The 19,534-nt window shown below is 33.3% G+C and overlaps 4 protein-coding genes across 5 annotated transcripts; 3 read left to right on the top strand and 1 right to left on the bottom strand.

The window, feature by feature from the left end:
• Nucleotides 1–181: 181 nt before the first annotated feature.
• On the top strand, nt 182–8,949 carry LOC123866794. Its single transcript, XM_045908497.1, has 7 exons — nt 182–270; nt 558–604; nt 685–766; nt 1,163–1,267; nt 2,236–2,325; nt 8,513–8,625; nt 8,724–8,949. Exons 1-7 carry the CDS (start codon nt 235–237, stop codon nt 8,947–8,949), a joined length of 699 nt encoding a protein of 232 aa, XP_045764453.1. The 5' UTR covers nt 182–234.
• A 1,735-nt stretch (nt 8,950–10,684) lies between these two features.
• Nucleotides 10,685–12,397, top strand: LOC123866796 (flexible cuticle protein 12-like). Of its 2 annotated transcripts, XM_045908500.1 has the most exons (3): nt 10,685–10,799; nt 11,382–11,506; nt 12,089–12,397. In XM_045908500.1, the coding sequence occupies exons 1-3, from the start codon at nt 10,791–10,793 to the stop codon at nt 12,309–12,311; spliced, it is 357 nt and encodes a 118-aa protein (XP_045764456.1). In that variant the 5' UTR covers nt 10,685–10,790; the 3' UTR covers nt 12,312–12,397. The 2 variants fall into 2 exon arrangements, with proteins under 2 accessions (XP_045764456.1, XP_045764455.1); XM_045908499.1 differs by lacking the exon at nt 10,685–10,799 and having other exon boundaries at nt 11,364–11,506.
• Nucleotides 12,398–14,038: 1,641 nt separating this feature from the next.
• Nucleotides 14,039–14,806, bottom strand: LOC123866747. The gene has a single exon (XM_045908426.1). It carries the CDS (start codon nt 14,804–14,806, stop codon nt 14,039–14,041), a length of 768 nt encoding a protein of 255 aa, XP_045764382.1.
• A 2,526-nt stretch (nt 14,807–17,332) lies between these two features.
• On the top strand, nt 17,333–18,788 carry LOC123866745 (flexible cuticle protein 12-like). The gene is made up of 3 exons (XM_045908425.1): nt 17,333–17,356; nt 17,659–17,768; nt 18,596–18,788. Exons 1-3 carry the CDS (start codon nt 17,348–17,350, stop codon nt 18,786–18,788), a joined length of 312 nt encoding a protein of 103 aa, XP_045764381.1. The 5' UTR covers nt 17,333–17,347.
• The last annotated feature ends 746 nt before the right edge of the window (nt 18,789–19,534 follow it).

The following is a 19,534-nucleotide window of genomic DNA, read 5'->3' as shown; positions in this document are numbered from 1 at the left end:
CTGAAATTGAGTCCCAAGTTCATGATTCCGATCACCCGAATCTTATTTCGTGCATTAAAATTATAGTTTCTATTGCAAGTAGGTAGGTATGTTTATTACACTAAATTCAATTTATGCATATTCATAAAAATGAAATTGCCTATTTTGCAATGTGTAGGTAATACTTTGAACCAACGAATACCTAGCCACAAGTTAGTAAGAACTAACTGCTGAAGTGTATTTGTAATAAATACTATGTGGAAATTAGCAATTTACATTTTGCCGTATGTTGTGAGTAACGTGAATTTCATACCTAACCGTTTTATTATATTCTGAAATATCTGTAATCTAAAATTTTTGTCCAAGTCTTCTCTCGAAGTCTTCTCTTGAACTACGGAACTCAACAAAAATCTATTAATAAAATAATACGGATCTTAAGATATCCCTTTTCTTCTCTTTCTGAGCACTTTTGTCAAATGATACAAGGAAAGATGAAATGGTCAAATACTTATTACAAGTAGATTATAATAATTGTAAAATAATCGTATCGATTACGTGATATAATGGATCTTTTCTAGGTACTGCAATACCATATAAGGCCAAGTCATGGAGTAATTTATACTTAGTGAGTAATTTTGAAATACAAATAGGAATATTCATATTTTTTAAAGCAAAACAAGTTAATTGTTTGTCTTTACATTTAAGTGAGGACGTGGAACTGAGAAGAATATTTGCTAGTGAATTTCCTCAAGATACTATTAGGAAAAGTGGAGCTTTAGACCCAGAAGTAAGTACCTACATTTTTGACAAGTTTGCTTGTTATTTACCTAATGTGTAATCCACACACACACATCACACTCTAAAACATTAGAAACTTCTTACCAATAAAACATAGAAATATACCTGCAATACCGTTACACAGAGTCGCCTAGCTTTAGATATACGAGTATTTTTAGCACTGTGATGGTAAGGACATGCAGTTCCTGTACGATATCTGATCCAGGTTAGGCACATTTCGTCAGACATGCCTAGGTTACATCATGACTTTAGATTGTACTTACCTAAACGCAAACCTAACATTAATAAAATAGTTGTCCATAATAATGCGATGTCATCTAGGTAGATCCTTTATATCCAAGTTAACTTTTTGTGAATTATTAAAAAGGAACTCCCCTTTTTGTAGCACTTGGGCCGTTACGAAGAATTGAAGAATTATTATAAAAACCCTAAGGCTAAAATCAATAGTCACTTCGAAGAATTAACGTGTTATAATAAGGAAGAAGGAAAAGTAAGTCAAATAGGTTTTGGTAGGTTCTGCGTTTTGATTTTAGTTTTCAGAATAATGTGTGTTACAGGATGTAATTTAAGATTTTAATATGGATTAATCAGAGTATAATATTAAAGAATCTCCCCTTTTTCAAAATTGGTAAAAAAGTTGACAGTTCACGCCTTGACCTTTGAATTTAGCTACTGAACATAAAAGGAGAGGATATTTAATACATTGGTGATCTATCTGTGACTGTATCTTGAGCATCGTCCAAATATGTGAACGGTGGCTCGTGGGTCAAAGAGAAAGGGCATAGCTGTGCCATCTCGCAATATTATATACGTATATCGTTTTTGTTACGTCTACACGTACCTACGAAGGTATAATTATAATAGTTAACGAGTTTGATGCCTAATTTTTTTGCCTTTGTCTTAACATATTCGACGGCAAATGAATATATTTTATTGTATTTTAAGACATAAGTAGCAACCGAATCTAATCTATAGACATTTTTATATATTTATGTCTATGATATCTCAGATCTCAAATTCTAATCTAACAGTCGTCTGTGAACGATCTTTGGTATTAGTAGGTGTCTTCATCGACGAAAAAAACTATTAAAATCACACAACTAGAAAAGGTTATTTTGATAAGATAGATGAATATATTGTGAAATTAACCGTTTCCTGAGTTAAGTCACCTTAAAAAACTGATGAAAGGCTTTCCTGAAGAAATGACCTTAACCGTACCGATACATGAAAATAATGTTAAAAAGTATTTTGGAATATACTTAGTAGTACCAAAAGCTGTTTGCAGACCTTTTCTCGGAATTAGTTTTATTAGGTAGGTGACTTTTTGACTTTCATCCGGCAAGTACTTACGACTAAATCTGCGTAAAATGGTGTCAGAAATATTTCATGCATTTCAGCGCTGAACATCACTCTCTCATATAATTATTTAAATGTCACATCATCTTATCCAATTTTTAGATGTGTAGAGTGGACATGAACCGATATTCCCCCGAAGAAGACCAATACTACATGTCACCGAACAAAGAGAGTCATATCGACCGCCGCCGAGTCTTCTGTTTCATGCTGCTGTGCTTCACTGAGGATGAACTCGACAGAATAGTTGCCTCCTTTTAATATACTTAGATGCAAATATAACCTTTTGTACAGTAAGATTTTTTAAAACATGCAACTGGTATTATACTTCAACTACAGACTTCCACCATGTGGGCTAGCTATGTCATTATGTATTCAGAAATATGGTTTTTATTGGTTTTATAGTGACATAAAATTTTGTCGAACATAATTTTATACAAGGACTTCTCGCAATCAAGATAAGATGGATATAAGGAATAATTGACTCGTCAAATCCCTGGTCAAATTATAGCTTGCGTGGATTAGAGCGGACTGAATACCGAAAGGTTGGCGGTTCAAACTCTACCAACCATCTGTCGTACCTACTCCTAGCACAAGCTTTACTCTTAGTTAGAAGGGAAAGGGTACTCCCCTTTCATGATTAACATGGCTAATCTTCTTTAAAAAAATCTCCCGCACTCCGATTCCATGCTACATATCGATTAATGAAAATGATATTTTTGTAATCATCAGTTTGCCGTTTTTCCGTAAGTATAATAATTAAAAACGATGAAATGTCCTGCAGTTCAAAACCGAAGATAAAATAAATAAAAATTTAAAGAAGTTCCATATTTGTCTGACCGGCCGTATCAATTAGTGAAGGTTTTTTGTCTTTCATAATATTGAAATCCGTTCTCTTAAACTTAATAACCGTTTGTAGTAGATTTCATATCGTGTTGTATAAATGACGCATAGCATCATACCTACGTCTGCAATTTCCGTTGATAGATACGATCATTTTAAACTTTAAACTTTCGGTTTCGTGACATACTTGTAGGTAGGTACCTATACCTACTTGTGAATAATATTTCGATAAACAGCTTTCTCACGTCACGATTTCTTGGTGCAAAAACTAACCAGGATCAGGCATAAGCTTATAAAAGACTAGTTTATGTCTGAGACTTCGTCCGACACAAATTTGAAACCCCTATTTTATCCTCTTAGGGATTGAATTTTCAAAAATCCTTTAGCGGATTTCTAAACGTCATAATAGAATGCAAATTTTCAGCCCAGTTGGTCCAGTAGTTTGAGTTGTGTATTGATAGATCAGTTAGTAAACCAGTCACCTTTCACCTAAAACATGCTATTGAAAATTATTTTATAGTTATACTTTAGTAAAACATGTAATATGACCTATAGTTGTTTAATAATATCAATAATTTGAACCATAACCGTGCTATTACCTAGTACATAATATAGAACTTAGTGAGTAGTAGAACAAGATCTAACTTATCAGTGGCCAGCTCCTAAACAAGTAAAAAAAAAACCTCAATATGCCTAGGTAGGTAATTGGTCTTGTTTATCATCATACCTTTTCGTAAGTGATTAATGATGATGTTATGTAAGATGTAATTTTAACGTATGTACTCTTATGCTTCTTACATACCTACATACCTACTTAAAAGTTATTCACAACAATGAATCTCTTTAAATTTCCTAAATCCTTAATTTTAGAGAGACCTAGTTACTTGTAATAACATAACAAATTATTAGGTATATTATTTTCTTTATGATGATCTAAGTTTTGAAACAAGACCTTAACAACACCTTACTATAATGAGACCCTACTGTTACCAATGTATACATGGCGACATCATTTTGTAGTATGGTTCACGTGCATATTACTCAAATACAATGCTTATATAATTGTAGTAGACGCACTGGATTTCCGCACGATCGATCTTTCTTTTGATAACTCTCTACTGACAATTCGATGATATCGTTCCCATAGCCTACTATTACATCCATCCAACGAATCATTACAAAACCTCATATTGTTAAGAAGTCTTTAGATTTGCTTTATTGTTAACAATGTAGGTATTGCGAGTTGAAAAAGTTATGCTCCACACGTCTTCTACTCCACTTCTCTTGCTTTTCCGAGCACGGCATACGTGCAATGTGATATGTTTCATACAAATTCAAAGGCATGGATCCAGCACGCAATGGATGACTTTTAGGATATACGTGCAATAAAAAGGTACAAGAGAAAAAAAACTAAGATTTTTTTGTCACAGTTTCACACACGAAATCATGTATTGCGGTATAATTTTTTTATTTCTATAATGTATTACTTTGTAACTATTATTTATTCATTATAATAATATTATTATTACATCAAACTTCAACTTCAGTTTCACTTAAGAAGCTTAAATATATTTAGTAATCCATGTTTCGTACTGAAGAAATGTATAAGCTCCTTTAGAAAAATACAAATGATCAGTTAGCTACCTAGTGATTTCTCATTTCACAAAAATCGGTTACTCTCGATCATAACGGTCTATATGCCTTTGCAATAATGAACAAGATCTGCATCATAAAAGTTTTGAAATATTTAAAATGATTAAGTTTCATCAATCCGTCAGAATAAGTCTTAACTATTTAGCAACAAGTTCTCATCACCAGCCTTAATCTCGTGTTAAATAATATACCTAGTAATAATATACGTGTAATAAATTTGGCGATTTGAATGTAAAGTTTAAGCAGTTAAATAAATGAAATCTACCATGTTACCATTAGAAACGGTTTTCGGAACAAGATTTCTAAACAGAAATTACTATTCTCTTATTTAAAAGTTACCTGCATTAAGCTTGTTATAACAAGCAATAATGATTCTCAGTTCAAAGATCAAATGGGTTTAGAAAACCCATTTCAACCCGGGGAAAAAACTATGGAACTTAACTATGCTGATCACATTCCAAACTATAATTATGTACTTGAATTACGATCAAAAACTTGACCTTATAACATCTCGTATCATTGGTGCATCACCTTAGTCGCCCACTAATAGACAGTAGAGTTTTAAAACATTATATAATCCTAACATTGTTAGTGCTTACGTCACAACAACCTTGTACAAATGAATAGTTTAAGTGAATATATGGCAAGTATTTTAAGATTGACCCAGGCCGATGGATTCGAGTCGGTCGGCCTTACTCTTGAAAACAATTTTGTCGAGATGACGTTTTCATTGAAATCGTCGCGATAAGTGGATAAGTTGGTTATAGGCGCGTAGACAAATTCTCTGGTGATAGGTGATATGGAGCGTACTGTACAGTACAGTAAGTACATTACAGTACAGTACGTACGCACAGTAGTTGACAGCTACAGTATGAAGATCGCAAGCACCTCTGATTTGCTGACACTCTCTCACTATTTGCAAAAGAATATTGTTGCAGTAAAAATACCTTAAATTCAGTCAATCACCGAAATTGCCAGTCTAATAAAAATTGATGCAGCTTTTCCGGAATCGACTAGCTGCTCACATGGAGTCCGGATTCATACAAGATTACGATTTAATTAAATGGGCTTAAATAATAAATTGTTTATAACGTAACATAATAGAATTCAACGTATTTCGTATGGCATCGCTAGATCGCTTTCAAAATTACTAAGTCTATATAATTGGAGGTCAGGCATAAGGTGCACTGGTTCAACACTCTATGACATAACGAGATTTCTACAGCCTTGCCTTAAATGCAGTGATGTGCACTTAAACTGTGCAGAATTTTTCTGCTTTATGTTGGAAATGATATTGTCTATACTAATATTATAAAGAGGAAACCTTTGCATTTTTGTATTTTTGTAAGTTTGTATTGAATAGGCTCAAAAACTACTGGACCGATTTCAAAATATCTTTTACCATTACTTAGAGGGATTCTTCCGAATCCATATAGGCTATATTTTATCCCGGAAAATAGATAGGATTTTTCGTGCTAGTACTATATAAACAGCATGCCAAATTATCTAAGTATATCTAAATATTCAATTATTAATAGTTAAAGGAATCACTACCGTAATTTAAATTGGAAAGTGTGTTTGTTTGTTAAACGAATCGGTGTGATTTTTTGCATAGATATGGAAACACCTGGAGAGTGACAAGGGCTTTTTAACCCGGAAAATAAAAAAATTACCACGGGATTTTTAAAAACCTAAATCCACGCGGACAAAGTCGCGTGCATCAGCTAGTTTCTTGCTAAATAACTTGCTACATATTTGAAGATAGGTAGGTACATTTATAGGTACATGGTTGCATAAATCTTTGGATATTGTTATCTATTTAAAGAGGTTAATAAAAACCACATCAAGTTTACATTTTCTCACGTTCTTAATAATCCATCCAAGAACATACTTTTCAGAAAGACTCATCAGAATCCAATTGGACACAAATTATTCAGCGCAAAACGAAACCTTGGCCTTTTCCGCGCGATTGTTATTATTAACACAAAATTGTGGTTTGATACACAAGCAAAAGCTTGTGACTTTGGTAGTTTAGGCATTTTATTACAGCCATCCCAAAGCTTTTCTGACTTTTTTTTATTCAGATACAAGTTAGCCCTTGACTGTAATCACAGCTGCTGGTAAGTGATGGTGCAGTCTAACCTGGAAAGGTATGGCAGTTTTCATTAAACCCCATACTTTTTTGGTTTCTACACGGCATCATACCGGAACGTTAAATCACTTGGCGGAACTATGGCTAACTAGCCACGGCCGAAGCCTCCCACCAGACAAATTAATGACAAGTTGAATAACAATCTTCTAAATATATAAAAGGAAAAGGTGACTGACTGACTGATCTATCAATGCACTGCTGAAACTACTGGACCGATTGAGCTGGGCATACAGGTAGCTACTGAACTATGACGTAGACATCACCTAAGAAACAATTTTTGAAAGCTCAATCCCTAAGGGGGTAAAATAGGGGTTTGTTTGTGCACTCCATGCAGATGAAGGGTCGGGCATAAGCTAGTCAATTATATTAAGAGAAGTTTCCGAAAGTATTTTCGAATTAATTTGTGTGAAATGGAATTTATCAATGTACAGACACGACATTCATTATTATTTTTTATATTTAAGCATATTACATAGGTAACTAATCTTTTATTAATTTACAAACAAAACATGTATTTTTTCGTCTTTATTGTTGTGCTAATAAGAGTTATTTTAATAGTGTAAAGCAGCAGTATCATCTTCAGTGTAGTGACGACCACTTACAAAATAACGTAAAGGCCGTGTTAATCACTTGAACAGATTGACGTTCCCATAACCTTACGAGAATGCTTCATCTGTATGGTGAACCTACAATACTAATGAATACTTGAGTGAAGATTACTAAATATTATTATCTTAATAAAATTTAACAGCTTAAACAAAATACACTTTGTTCCACTTGCCCTATCACTCACTATAGTTAACTATTGTAATTGTAAAATGTAGTATTAAAAATTTGTTACTATCATTTACTAATTTTTATTTTATTTTTATTTTATACTAGGTACCTATTCATTATGATGCAAGTTAAGATACCTAAGGCAAACACACTGCTATTGCTGATAAATGCAAAAAATAATTTATCAGTCACTTATTTTAAAATAATTCTAAGCCCACGCTGTTTCTGGACCCACGTACGAATAAACATTTTTTTAATAATATTTATTAATATATGGCTAATTACCCAAATTTTTATTCAGTATAGGTATTATTATCGTGCGCGTTTCTTTGTTGGAGTCTTTGAACATATTCCACACTAAAACCAGGTGAAGCAGAATAATATAATAACATGAAGAATACCCAAAAGTTAATAACACAATTGTAAGTGAACTCGAAATCAATACAAGTAACAAGCAATCAAGACCTCGTAGAAAATCAATTATTAATTGTTTGGTAACCATTTAATAACCTTTTAGCAGAAAAGACAATAAATTACTTTTAGAAATGTCTTTTAACCTTACCTTTTAAATTTCGTAATTTTATATTACTTATTACCTAACTTACATTAGGTCTTGTGGGATATTTGCATGCGCATGACCACAGCGCACTTACAAGCTTTTTAAAGCATACCTACTCGTAGGTACCTATGCTATAGCTAAAGGTGCGCTTTTTGCTAGAACCACCGCGACGACCCAGCCGCTGTGTTGTAACCTGGTAATAGAAGAAATACTTACATATATAAGAGGGACGTTTCGATACGTAATCACCCCATACACCAAGTATTCTTTGATGAATATAGACGACACAAAACAATAAGAACAATGAATTTGGTTAGTGTAAGGAAATGAAATATGCAAAGTCGAATGTACCGTGAAAGTGACTTGTCTTTGGAACATTAACATATCTTTTTTTACAGCTCCTGGTCCTTTTCTTGGTTAGTGCAGTATCTGCTGCACCACAAAATCCTCAAGATGTGCAGATCTTACGATACGAGTCTAATAATGCTGGTCTGGATTCGTACAATTTCGTGTAAGCAACATTTAAACTAACCGCAACATTAATTAGCAAGCAAACGAGTTATTGCTTAACACAATTTCATCTCAGTTAATATATAACTTTTTTGACAGGTGGGAGACATCCGACGGCAGTAAACATGAAGAACAAGGTCAGCTGAAGAATCAAGGAACGGAAAACGAGGGCTTCGAAGTTCGGGGGGAATACGGGTGGATTGGTCCCGACGGTGTCACGTACCTTATCACCTACGTGGCTGATGAAAACGGATTCAAACCCCAGATCCAACAGGGACCGGGGGGTGCAGTCCCATCAGCTGTTATAGCGTCTTTACTAGGATAACATATTTGTAATTTGATGGAGACATCACTGCCATGTAAATAGCTTCATATTTATGAACTGTATATAACATTTATATACTATTTCATTAGATTAATTACTTTCCCCCCTATTTCATTGTAATAGCAAATGTATTAACATTAGTTATAAGAATCAAACTCTACCTACTCTAAGTACTAACAAAATGAACTACAAATCGCTCAAACATTAATTTTAGATTAAACTTAATAATAACGAATTTAATTTACCAAGAGTTTTATTTAATCCTTTCATTAAACATATTAACTATAATATAGGTATGTATAGAAGTTCCAAGTTTCCTTTGTTAAAGATCGTGAATCAGTACTTTAATGAATGACAGTCTAGATAATATTACTACCACATAGCTTTTCACGCCTATCTATGACTATGCAGTTATGAACACAGTTATTTATAATTGGAAGCTCTGCAACAAAAGTGACAAAATTCTTGTTTGTTACAGACCTTTTTTCACAAACAAGGCCTTAGCGTACTTAGTCTCGATTTCACCAACGTCTTGGGCGTAATGATAGTGATTGTACGGAAAACCTGCCAAAATATATAGGATAATTCTTGGATACGAGTTATTTTACGTCGGTGAAATCGACCTTTATCAAAAACATAAATTTTGATAGTTTAAAAAAACTAACTCTCTAAATTTTTTTTACTACATAAATTAAAAGTTTTATATGTAGGGAGACCTGAAAATTCACTGATACTGGTCACGAATTAGTAAAACTTATACCGGCCGCAGGTAAAGCCATGTTCTGGTGCAAGAGAGTTAATCTAAAATGCTAACATTAGGGCATAAAACGGTTATCAATCCTCAACCAAATCTGAGCGAACCGATTGAAAATTGTATTGAACATTCTACATAGGTACAAGAAGATCCTTAAGAAAAGTCTCCCTTGAGCGCACCCGAGCGCTCCCATTAAAAGTTTGATTTTTATTTGAATATTCTAATCTACAATTTACCAAATCAAACTCAATGAAAATGTGTAAGCACGTTATAGAAACTAAACATCTATGTATAATGTTTGCCAAATTGATTGCTTAAATTCAAATAAAAGTTAATCTTCAATTGCATAAAGCGTGCTCCAAATATCTACCCTTGTGACAGATAATAATAATTGGGTCACAATATTGCTCTTAGATACATTTATGCTAACTTGGAGGACCCAAAATCTAGCAAAAAATACTCTAATTTGAAAACTCATGGTAGATCCAAAAAATACACTTAGGTATACCTCGTGATTCATGAGGGCCTCAATAGGATTTTGATAATCATGTCTATTCTAATAAGGATTATTGAAATCACTTCATCGAGATTTTTTAAAATCTAAAAGCTTTGTTATAAATTGTAGAGCTTCGCCTATTGTTACTTATTCGCTTATTGTTACTTATTATATTTTAGAAAGTTATTGTTAGAAAACCATTTGTAAAATTCACCATCTATTTTCATCTTAATCTTTAAATCGAACAAGGAACTTAATTAAGTGTGAATTTTAGATGAAACTTAATAAAATCATTAAATACACTATAAATATATTCTTTAATTATAATAATTAATAGTTCAGGGAATGCATCTAAATCAAAGAATGTCTGCCGGCAGTGGTGGTGGGTCAAACTTTATTTTGTCACGCGTTATTTAGTTGTTACAATCCAAACCAAGCAGTTTACCTTCACCGAAGCTTGATTAACATTTTGGGCAAGTAGGTACATGGGTCTTTTACAAATAAGTCATCTGCTATAGATATAAAGGATGACAGACTAACCAACGCGTTACATTCTTTTGAATAGTCACCGTTGCAAGACCAAATCTAAAAATGAAACTGGTGCGTACAATTTGTTATTATTGTCGGAAAAGAGTTTGTGTTATAGTGAGTGTGTGATATTTAGAGCGATTGCATTTATTGATACATTTAAGCGTTCAGTGCAATAAATAAAAGCATTTAATGGTTTTTGTCTATTAATAGAACTTAATTCATAACTGAACTTTTTTCAAAAGTGGAGTGTTTTACCTTTCTAACATTCCCCTAATTCAGATTAAGTTTATAAATAAAACATGTTATCAAAACCAAAACGAAAGCTTTTTTAAAGTGTAAAAAAATGACGATATATTTATATATTGTTATGAAATAATTTTATTATATCAGTTTTGTTTTGATCAGTGGCGATATTATAATCTTCGTATTCATAGATTTTTAGGCCTAAGTCATACAAATATTACATTGCTCTTACATGGTATTTTATGGAATAGGTACTAGCTAATGCCCAGCGTGCTTTGCGATGTGACTCGTGTGCCACCTATTGTACGTTGATGGTACTATATCAGAAATTACCAGACTAAGATACGACTTCAATACGTTCATTAAGTGATAAATCGTTATTGTAAAGAAATGAAATTGTTTTTTCAGTTGATCGTGCTGTGCCTTGTGGCAGTCGCGGTTGCGGCCCCACCTCCACCTACCTACAACAATTATAACGCTGAAATCCTCCGCTATGAAAATGACAACATTGGTCTCGGTAACTACAGATACGCGTAAGTACCTATTCGTTCTATTTTTCTTCTTTCCTAAGTTGCCCTCAAACTACGGAATATAATATAATATATAAATATCGCTCACCCTACTTTAATGTCACTGTTCAGACTTAGATGTAATAATATTTCCGTAGTTTGAAATCAAGTTTAGATGCCGCTATACAGTCTTCAGTTCTAAGTTTTATCGCCTCTGTATAATTATTCGTTCTCACCACGAAATCAGAACTGAAATTTCTCGAATGGGGTTAATTCTATAAAAAAATCTTATTTTACGCGGTCGAAGCACGCGAAAGCTTGTTTCCTTTGCAAGTTTGTCTGTCTGCTAGCTTTTCACAGCCCACCGTTTAACCGGTTTTGACTAAATTTGGTACAGAGATAGCTTGTCTCTTGGAAAGAACATAGATTACTTTTTATCCCGGAAAATCAAAGAGTTCCCACGGAACTTATCAACCTGTTTATTTATGGAATAAACTATTTAATTTAATATTGAAACCCATGTTTATGTATAGCATAAACTTTAATTACTAATTAAGCTTATATCAAAAATTATATACATATCTAAGTATTCAAATACTTTTACAGTTTCGAACAATCTGACGGCACCAAACAAGAGCAGCAAGGAGAGCTCCGTAATGCAGGACTTGAGAACGAAGCCATCGCTGTCAAGGGTGTCTACTCCTGGATTGCCCCTAATGGCTACAGGTACACCGTTGTCTACACCGCTGACGATGAAGGTTACAAATCAGAAATCGAAGAGGCACCCGGTGGCGCACCACCAGCGCTAGTAGCTTCCCTTCTTGGTTAACTTCAACGCCCTCCGTTTACCTAGTCCACATCGTAATTTAGCTATTATCTATTTGTATGTTGTTATCAATATAAAAAAGTATCCAAGTCAATTTGTTTTATTAAAAATCTTCTAAATATATAACTTATGCCAGCTTTTTGTTATTAATCTGTTTTGTTCTCTTTGTGTGTGTGTGTGTGCAATCTTCATTTACAACCACAAATTATGAACATACTCATTATTGTCATGTTGTCAATCGGTACGTCGCGTCGTCATAGTCTAGTTTGGTGAAAATACAAAATCCAAGCTTCACACTGAAACTCTGCCAATTTAGTAATAATTGATCAAACCTACTGAAATCTGAAATCATGAAGTCATATACCTACGTGAATGACAAAGTTTGAAAACAAAAGTAATGTGTGTTTTTGCCAAACTTTGATAGATTGAGTAAAGTACTAAAGAAGCTTACATAGTGTAAGCTTTTTGAAAGTACCTACTTTGTCACCTAGGTACATGCTAATAAACAAGCTTACTGTGGATTTAGAGGTTCCTAGCCTCCTTAACTTTACCAGCTCACAACAACCCTGGTCTTCTAATAGACATCTTAGGAATACTAACACAACTGTATATTACTTTGATACAGTGCAAGTATAGGATGCTGCAGTCGGAATGGGAGTCAATAAAAAATCAAGCCTATACTAATATAATAAATGCGAAAGTTTGTATGTATGGATGTTTGTTACTTTTCCACGCAAAAACTACTGGATGAATTAGGCTAATGGATATACCCTGGATACATAGGCTACTTTTTCTCCCGAAAAATAAATGAGTTCCCACGGAATTTCGAAAATCCCCGAAATCGCGGGCATGAGTTACTAAATTATAATCACACCAAATCAGAAATATTTGCTAGTGACATACTTAACAGTAATTATTATTAACAGCGTGTAGTTTGAGGACAATTCGGATCGCTCCAGCTCAGAGAACTTGACAGAATTATTTTAGCGATAAGTATATTATTATTATTATTATTATTAAGCCTTTATTTACTCCTTATCTTTAAGTACAATAGGTTTTCTTACAACTATCTAGCTATTTATTTTACAATTTTTACCTTTATTTTATGTTAGTTTTGTTAGTAAGTAAAATTGTGTTTTGTATGTGTTCATATGTTATGTTTTGTAGTGTTGGTTAATTAAATCGTTAGTTTACAAATGTTTTAAAACTACTTAGTATATACCTACATTTGTATCTATTGCTACATACATATATTATTATTGTGTAATTATTTGTTTGCGTAGGTAATCACTATTAAATCTAGATAAGGATCCCATATTTGGGTATAAGGCCTCCCCCCGGTCTTGTCTTTATTTTGTTGTATTTTTCATTAATGCAAGCTCTTGAAAAATCCATAATATTTATATAAATTCTTTTCATATACTTCTTTTTTAGATTCCTCACGTTATTAATTAGTATCCCAGAATTTTTATGTAATTATCATAGCCTCATAGGTAAGTACATTCCATTTTGTTCAATTATGTAAATAATCCTGTTTTTATCCTATTAAAAAAATAATTAAAAAATATATTAATATGTGTATATATTGTATTTTGAGTAGTTAAATATGTATGTTCAAACCGGGGGGGTTGTGGTCATACTCCTCCACGGTGACCGGCCGTCTTGGAGGAGGAGGAGGGAAGCACCTTATGTTGTAAATATTATAATAACTAAGTAGATATCTCCGTTTATTAAGGTGTTGCTGCAGACTCTGGATTCAAGTGTTTTTCGATTTGAGTGCCTTTGTCGGTCCAGTAAGATGCTAGGGTGTTACTTTTTAGGGTTTGGGTAGTCTTTTTGGGTTTCCTTGTAAATTTACCATGCTTGTCGGGAGGAGTTTCAGAAAGATTGCGTTTATTTCCTCGTTTTGTGTTTTCACTTGTCTCTTTTTGTGGAATGACAATTAACTTATCATATTTGATTATTACTTTTTTGCCTTTTTCCCGCTCTTCCTTCGCAATTTCTTGAAGTTCTTTTCTTTTTTGTAAAATTTTTGGTGGGTAATCTTCTTTTATATAGTAATTTAACAGTTCAAGTGATTTTTTGTTGCGTAAAATTTCAATTTTTCTCCTAAATGTAGAAAGTGTAACAATAACGGGTCTAGGTTTATCGCATTTTTTACCAATTCTTTTTATACCTTGTATTTCAAAACTAGTACAATCTATCTTCATAATATCACTGAATATCTTCAGGAAATTATTCTGTAAATCCTCGTTATTCTGTTCCTTTTCCTCAACACCAAAAATAACGATATTTCTCTCCCTGGCTTGCTTTTCGAGAAGGTCTAGTCGTTGTTCTTGTGACCTAACTGTTACTTCTAGATTTTGCATTTTACTTTGGATATCGTCAAATTTTTCGTTGATTTTGTTAAGTAAATTTATTTCACTATTTTTGACACTATCTTTTGTTTCTTTAATGTCTTCTTGTATCTTTTTTAGTAGTTGTACAATATCTTCCATCTTTGTTTTAAAAATAATATTTTAAAAATCAAAAAAAAAAAAAAAAAAGTGAAAAGTTAAATCTTAGGCACCATGGATCGATCTCGGTAAAGATGCAGCTTAGGCCAACGATGATTGCACTGAGCCAACCTATCGTTCGATTCCAGCGTTGAAATACGTGAGCGTTATCTGCGGACCCGCGATGTATGCTTGTCTAACTATTTTTCAATCAACCCTCAATAGTTCACTATTTGGTTTTTATTATTTTGGTTAAAAAATGTTTTATATAATTCACTTTGTATACTTACTACACTATTTATTTGCAATAATATCAATAGCAAAATGGTTTTTTAATTACTTTAGCCAGATTTAATTGTTTTTGCCTTTGTATTTTAGCACGTTTGTTTACAACACTTGAACGCTTGATAGAAAGTATATTCATAAGCCTTTTTCACAGTTTTCTTATGTTTATACGTCTTGATAACGTTTTCACTTGCGATTTGTATATAGTTTTACACTTTTTTCACAAAAACAACTGTAAATTTGCGGTTTTCATTTTAATAACTCAATTTAAATACGGACCCTGTACGTTCGCACGCACTGCAGCGCCCCCCCCCCGTACGTATATATAAGTATATTATACCAATATAATATTTGAAAGACAAAATATTCTAAGAAGAAAATATGGAATCAAGACGATAGGAAAACTAGAAATCGTAAAGGGCCCGCGATTTCTGCGCTCAGCCTCAAGAGAGCCCGAAAATATTTTGTAGAATGAATCTAATCTTTTATAATAAAATTCCATCACCAATTTAAACTTTCCTTTACACAAGTATAGAAAGTCTATTAAAAATGTGATTAAAAGCATGCTCCTGAAAAAGCATATTACGCAATCGAAGATTACTTATGTATGATTATGTATGAAAAACGTGGAATTGACTCGCAGCTTGCTCCTGCAAGGCGCGTGTCTGCAATTACCAAGACTGTACAAGTGCACATAACCTAATATTGTGAATTGAATACTTGAAAGAGCAACCGCCGAGTTTTTTGCTAATTTTTCTTAGTAGGAAGGGCATTCAGAACCCTTGGAATCCGAATTGAGTGAAGATTCAAAAGCACATGTAAAGGTTTATCTTTGAATACAAAAATTCTTTCTATTTCTAACTTTTGTGATGTAGCCGAAGAACTCCTGGAATGTGCAGAACTAGACAAGTTTGGTTATGCGTACTCTACCGCTCATCGCTCTGCTGCATATATGTATGTATGTACTATGTATGTATGTATGTTTGTATCAGATTCTGTGTGTTCCACCGTAGCGCCTAAATTACAGGGCTGATTTCGATAAGTGAGGTGTCGATTGATTCGTTGTGAAGGTCCGGGGGACTCTGGCTACATTTTATACGAAAAAATCGACCTGATGACCTGACATCCAAAAGGTGACTCTCTCCAAAAATTTTTTTTGGTATCGTATCGAGTGGTATATCAAAGGAAAGAGGACAAAAATTCCAGTTCATAAATATAAACATAACATAATGTACACTAAGTGACAGAAAAACAATTCTGGTATATTATCTATCGCTATTTATCGGTTTTAAGTCGGTATTAGTCGGATTTAAGTGCTTATATAAGTGATTTAACTTTATATCTCTATTCCTTTAAATTGGAACTGTTTGTTTGTCCATCCATTTATTTATTTGATCTTAGATTGATTTGTTTTCCACGCCTTACGTTCGTCGTTTTCAGTGTTTCAGTTAGTTTAAACAAAGAATACTCCTGACTATTCAAATAGGTGATAGAGTATTTTTTGTGGAACCCGAAGCCAACATCTCTGTCCTGTATGAAGCGAGACTACGAGGCCTAATGGAGTGAAGGGAGGAGGTGGAGAGCGAAGCGAGCAAGCGAAACAAGGTAAGGTTTGCAAATATCGACGTTAAAAAATTCCGTGGGTAGGTACCTGTTATTGCGGTAAAACACATATACCAAATAAAGAAGTTATATAATAATTTTAATTTAAACAAGTGTGAATAAAAAATTTATAACACCCCCGACAAGTGAAGGTTATAGTAACTAGAAAAGAGCTGATAACTTTCAAATGGCTGAACCGATTTTCTTGGATTATAGCTAAAAACACTCTTGATTAAGCCACCTTTCAAACAAAAAAACTTAATTATAATCGGTTCATTAGTTTAGGAGCTACGATGCCACAGACAGATACACAGATACACACGTCAAACTTATAACACCCCTCTTTTTGGGTCGAGGGTTAAAAATAACTACTTTCATTGAAATTTCACCCATGAAAAAGTAAATGATTTTGCACAATGTTTAAAAAGGATCTTAGCAAGAAGTAAAAATAATAATAATTTTTAAAGCATGTATTCATAACATAAAACAAGCTTTTCTAGTTTCACAAAACTACTCATCTTGTCGTTGGCATTTTATTGCGTCCACTTTTCTAATTAATAAGTTAATTAAATATTCAGGACTAAAATATAAATAGAGCGACCTACATTCATAAATTTATTTCAATCTCAAAGTTATTGCAAAAGCATCACTTCCAAAATGAAATTGGTTAGTAAGCAATTTGAATTATTGTATATTTTGTCTACTTGTGCTTTCTTACTGCTTTTTTTAGGTACTACAGATAATAAATTCATCATACAAAGAATATTAATTCGTAATTAATTTAATTCCTTACAAGATACCAAAATTAAAAATATTGAAAATCTTTTGCTATTATAGTATTAATTACTACTACTACTATACTACTCTAATTTAATTTCTTCAAAAGAGGTCCTAAATTTTTAAGAATTTTGTATTTTTTTTTTCATTTCTTGATGGAGATATTTATATATTTTATTGAATTGTTACAGCTAATTGCTCTCTGCCTTGTGTCCGTCGTAGTTGCGGTTCCACCCTACGACGACATACAAGTTTTACGTTACGACAGTGACAATATCGGAACTGGGAGCTATAGTTATCAGTAAGATCTACTTTCCTTTATTCTTAAAACAAAAGGGATTTTAGTTCATTAACATATGTACTCTCATTGATTTATTATTCTCATATTACATTATTTTTAAAACAATGTTTAGAAAATTAAAATAACAGAAACAACAAAAAATAAAATTACAAAAAAGTTAAATAACAGAAACAAAAGTAAAGTAACGGAAGAAAAAATATTGGTTAAAAATATGGTAAAATGGGTCCCACTATAGCAGCGGGGTGGGTTGGATCCAAGCCGCCAGTGGTCAGGGCTCCAGAGTGAGAAACCTCCTCACAATGCGTTTCAACCACGTGTCTCGGAGAAACTCAAAGGTATCTCTCTCCGGTCATTTCAGATTTCCATCCCATTGGATAAAATGAGTAAGAGAGTAAGTAAAAGAGTAAAGAGAGTGCAGCTGTGTTTGCGTTCACTCTTGCCCCAGTCACTCACTCTCCCGTGCAGATGGCTAATCTCTGTGATGATTGGCCGCCACGGCTAAAATACGGTGGGGAGCACCTACAAAACCTACCTACAAACACCTACCCCCGACCCAAAAAGAGGGGTATTATAAGTTTGACGTGTGTAGGTATCTGTGTATCTGTCTGTGGCATCGTAGCTCCTAAACTAAAAAAAACCGATATTTTAGTTTTTTTCGTTTGAAAGGTGGCTTGATCGAGAGTGTTCTTAGCTATAATCCAAGAACATCGGTTCAGCCGTTTGAAAGTTATCAGCTCTTTTCTAGTTTCTGTAACCTTAACTTGTCGGCGGTGTTATAATTTATTAATTTACACTTGTATAATAAAGTAATTTACATATTTTTCTAGGTTCGAACAATCTGACGGCACGAAGCAAGAACAAGTAGGCGAACTTAAAAACGAAGGTGTTGTTGGCCAAGCAGAAGTTGTCAGAGGCTCCTACTCTTGGATAGCTCCCGATGGCTACAACTACATCGTGACATACGTAGCTGATGAACTCGGATACCGATCAACCATTGAAAAGGGCACCAAACGGATTTAAATCTCAAATTAAATAGAACTTTTTTTTTTAAGTTTTATGTTATGTCTTTCTAATTAATAAAACCTAAATCTAAGTATTAAGTAAAGTAGTTTTTTTTTAACATAAATAGCGAGCAAACGAGGAAGTGGGTCATCTGTGACATATGAACTGTCCATGAACATTATAGCAGCACCAGAGAAACCGCCAATGGGTTGTCGGTTTTTCAGCAATTTGTTGATATGAACTGAACTGAGTTGAAATCTAATGGATTTGCCGTCGAAATAGTCGTTCCATAATTTGCATGGAAATAAAGATTAGGCACAGTGTGTGGTGAAAGTGCACAATTATCTTGAAATTGGTGAGGGTGTAATTGCTTGTGTGCGGTGTGATTTTAGAAATTTGAAAGTGGAATAAGGACAATCATATAGTAGGTATATTATGTTTGGGTATTACTTCCTTTCCTTTATTCGCGCAGCAGAAACCTTTTACAAATGCAAAAACCAGCTAAACTTCAACAAGCTAATTGAAGCCCTGTGCAATACAATTGACATTTAACTAATAATCCTATACATAGTTATTAACTTCTCAAGTATGTAAATTGTTATATTGCTAAAGAGTTAAAGACTCATCCCATCTGTCCTCAAACATCTCCGAGTGACCTTCATAGGAGTGGCTAACACAAAACGCTGTAACGAGTTAAATTTATCAAATAATAATATACCTATGTGTTGTAATAATATTATATGGTAAAGTATAAAACATGCGTT

This window comes from Maniola jurtina, chromosome 7, assembly GCF_905333055.1.
Source record: "Maniola jurtina chromosome 7, ilManJurt1.1, whole genome shotgun sequence".
NCBI lineage: Eukaryota > Metazoa > Arthropoda > Insecta > Lepidoptera > Nymphalidae > Maniola > Maniola jurtina.
This window is presented reverse-complemented; position numbering and strand designations above follow the sequence as displayed.

What these genes read in the sequence shown, in the direction of transcription:
- LOC123866794 (XM_045908497.1), top strand. Translation starts at nt 235, where the DNA reads ATGTGGAAATTAGCAATTTACATTTTGCCGTATGTT. An exon ending in TTTACATTTTGCCGTATGTT is followed by an intron (nt 271 to 557) that starts GTGAGTAACGTG and finishes GATCTTTTCTAG; the next exon opens with GTACTGCAATACCATATAAG. An exon ending in ATAATAAGGAAGAAGGAAAA is followed by an intron (nt 1,268 to 2,235) that starts GTAAGTCAAATA and finishes TCCAATTTTTAG; the next exon opens with ATGTGTAGAGTGGACATGAA.
- LOC123866796 (XM_045908499.1), top strand. Translation starts at nt 11,364, where the DNA reads ATGAAATTGTTTTTTCAGTTGATCGTGCTGTGCCTTGTGGCAGTCGCG. An exon ending in CTCGGTAACTACAGATACGC is followed by an intron (nt 11,507 to 12,088) that starts GTAAGTACCTAT and finishes ATACTTTTACAG; the next exon opens with TTTCGAACAATCTGACGGCA.
- LOC123866747 (XM_045908426.1), bottom strand. Translation starts at nt 14,806, where the DNA reads ATGGAAGATATTGTACAACTACTAAAAAAGATACAAGAAGACATTAAA.
- LOC123866745 (XM_045908425.1), top strand. An exon ending in ACTGGGAGCTATAGTTATCA is followed by an intron (nt 17,769 to 18,595) that starts GTAAGATCTACT and finishes ATATTTTTCTAG; the next exon opens with GTTCGAACAATCTGACGGCA.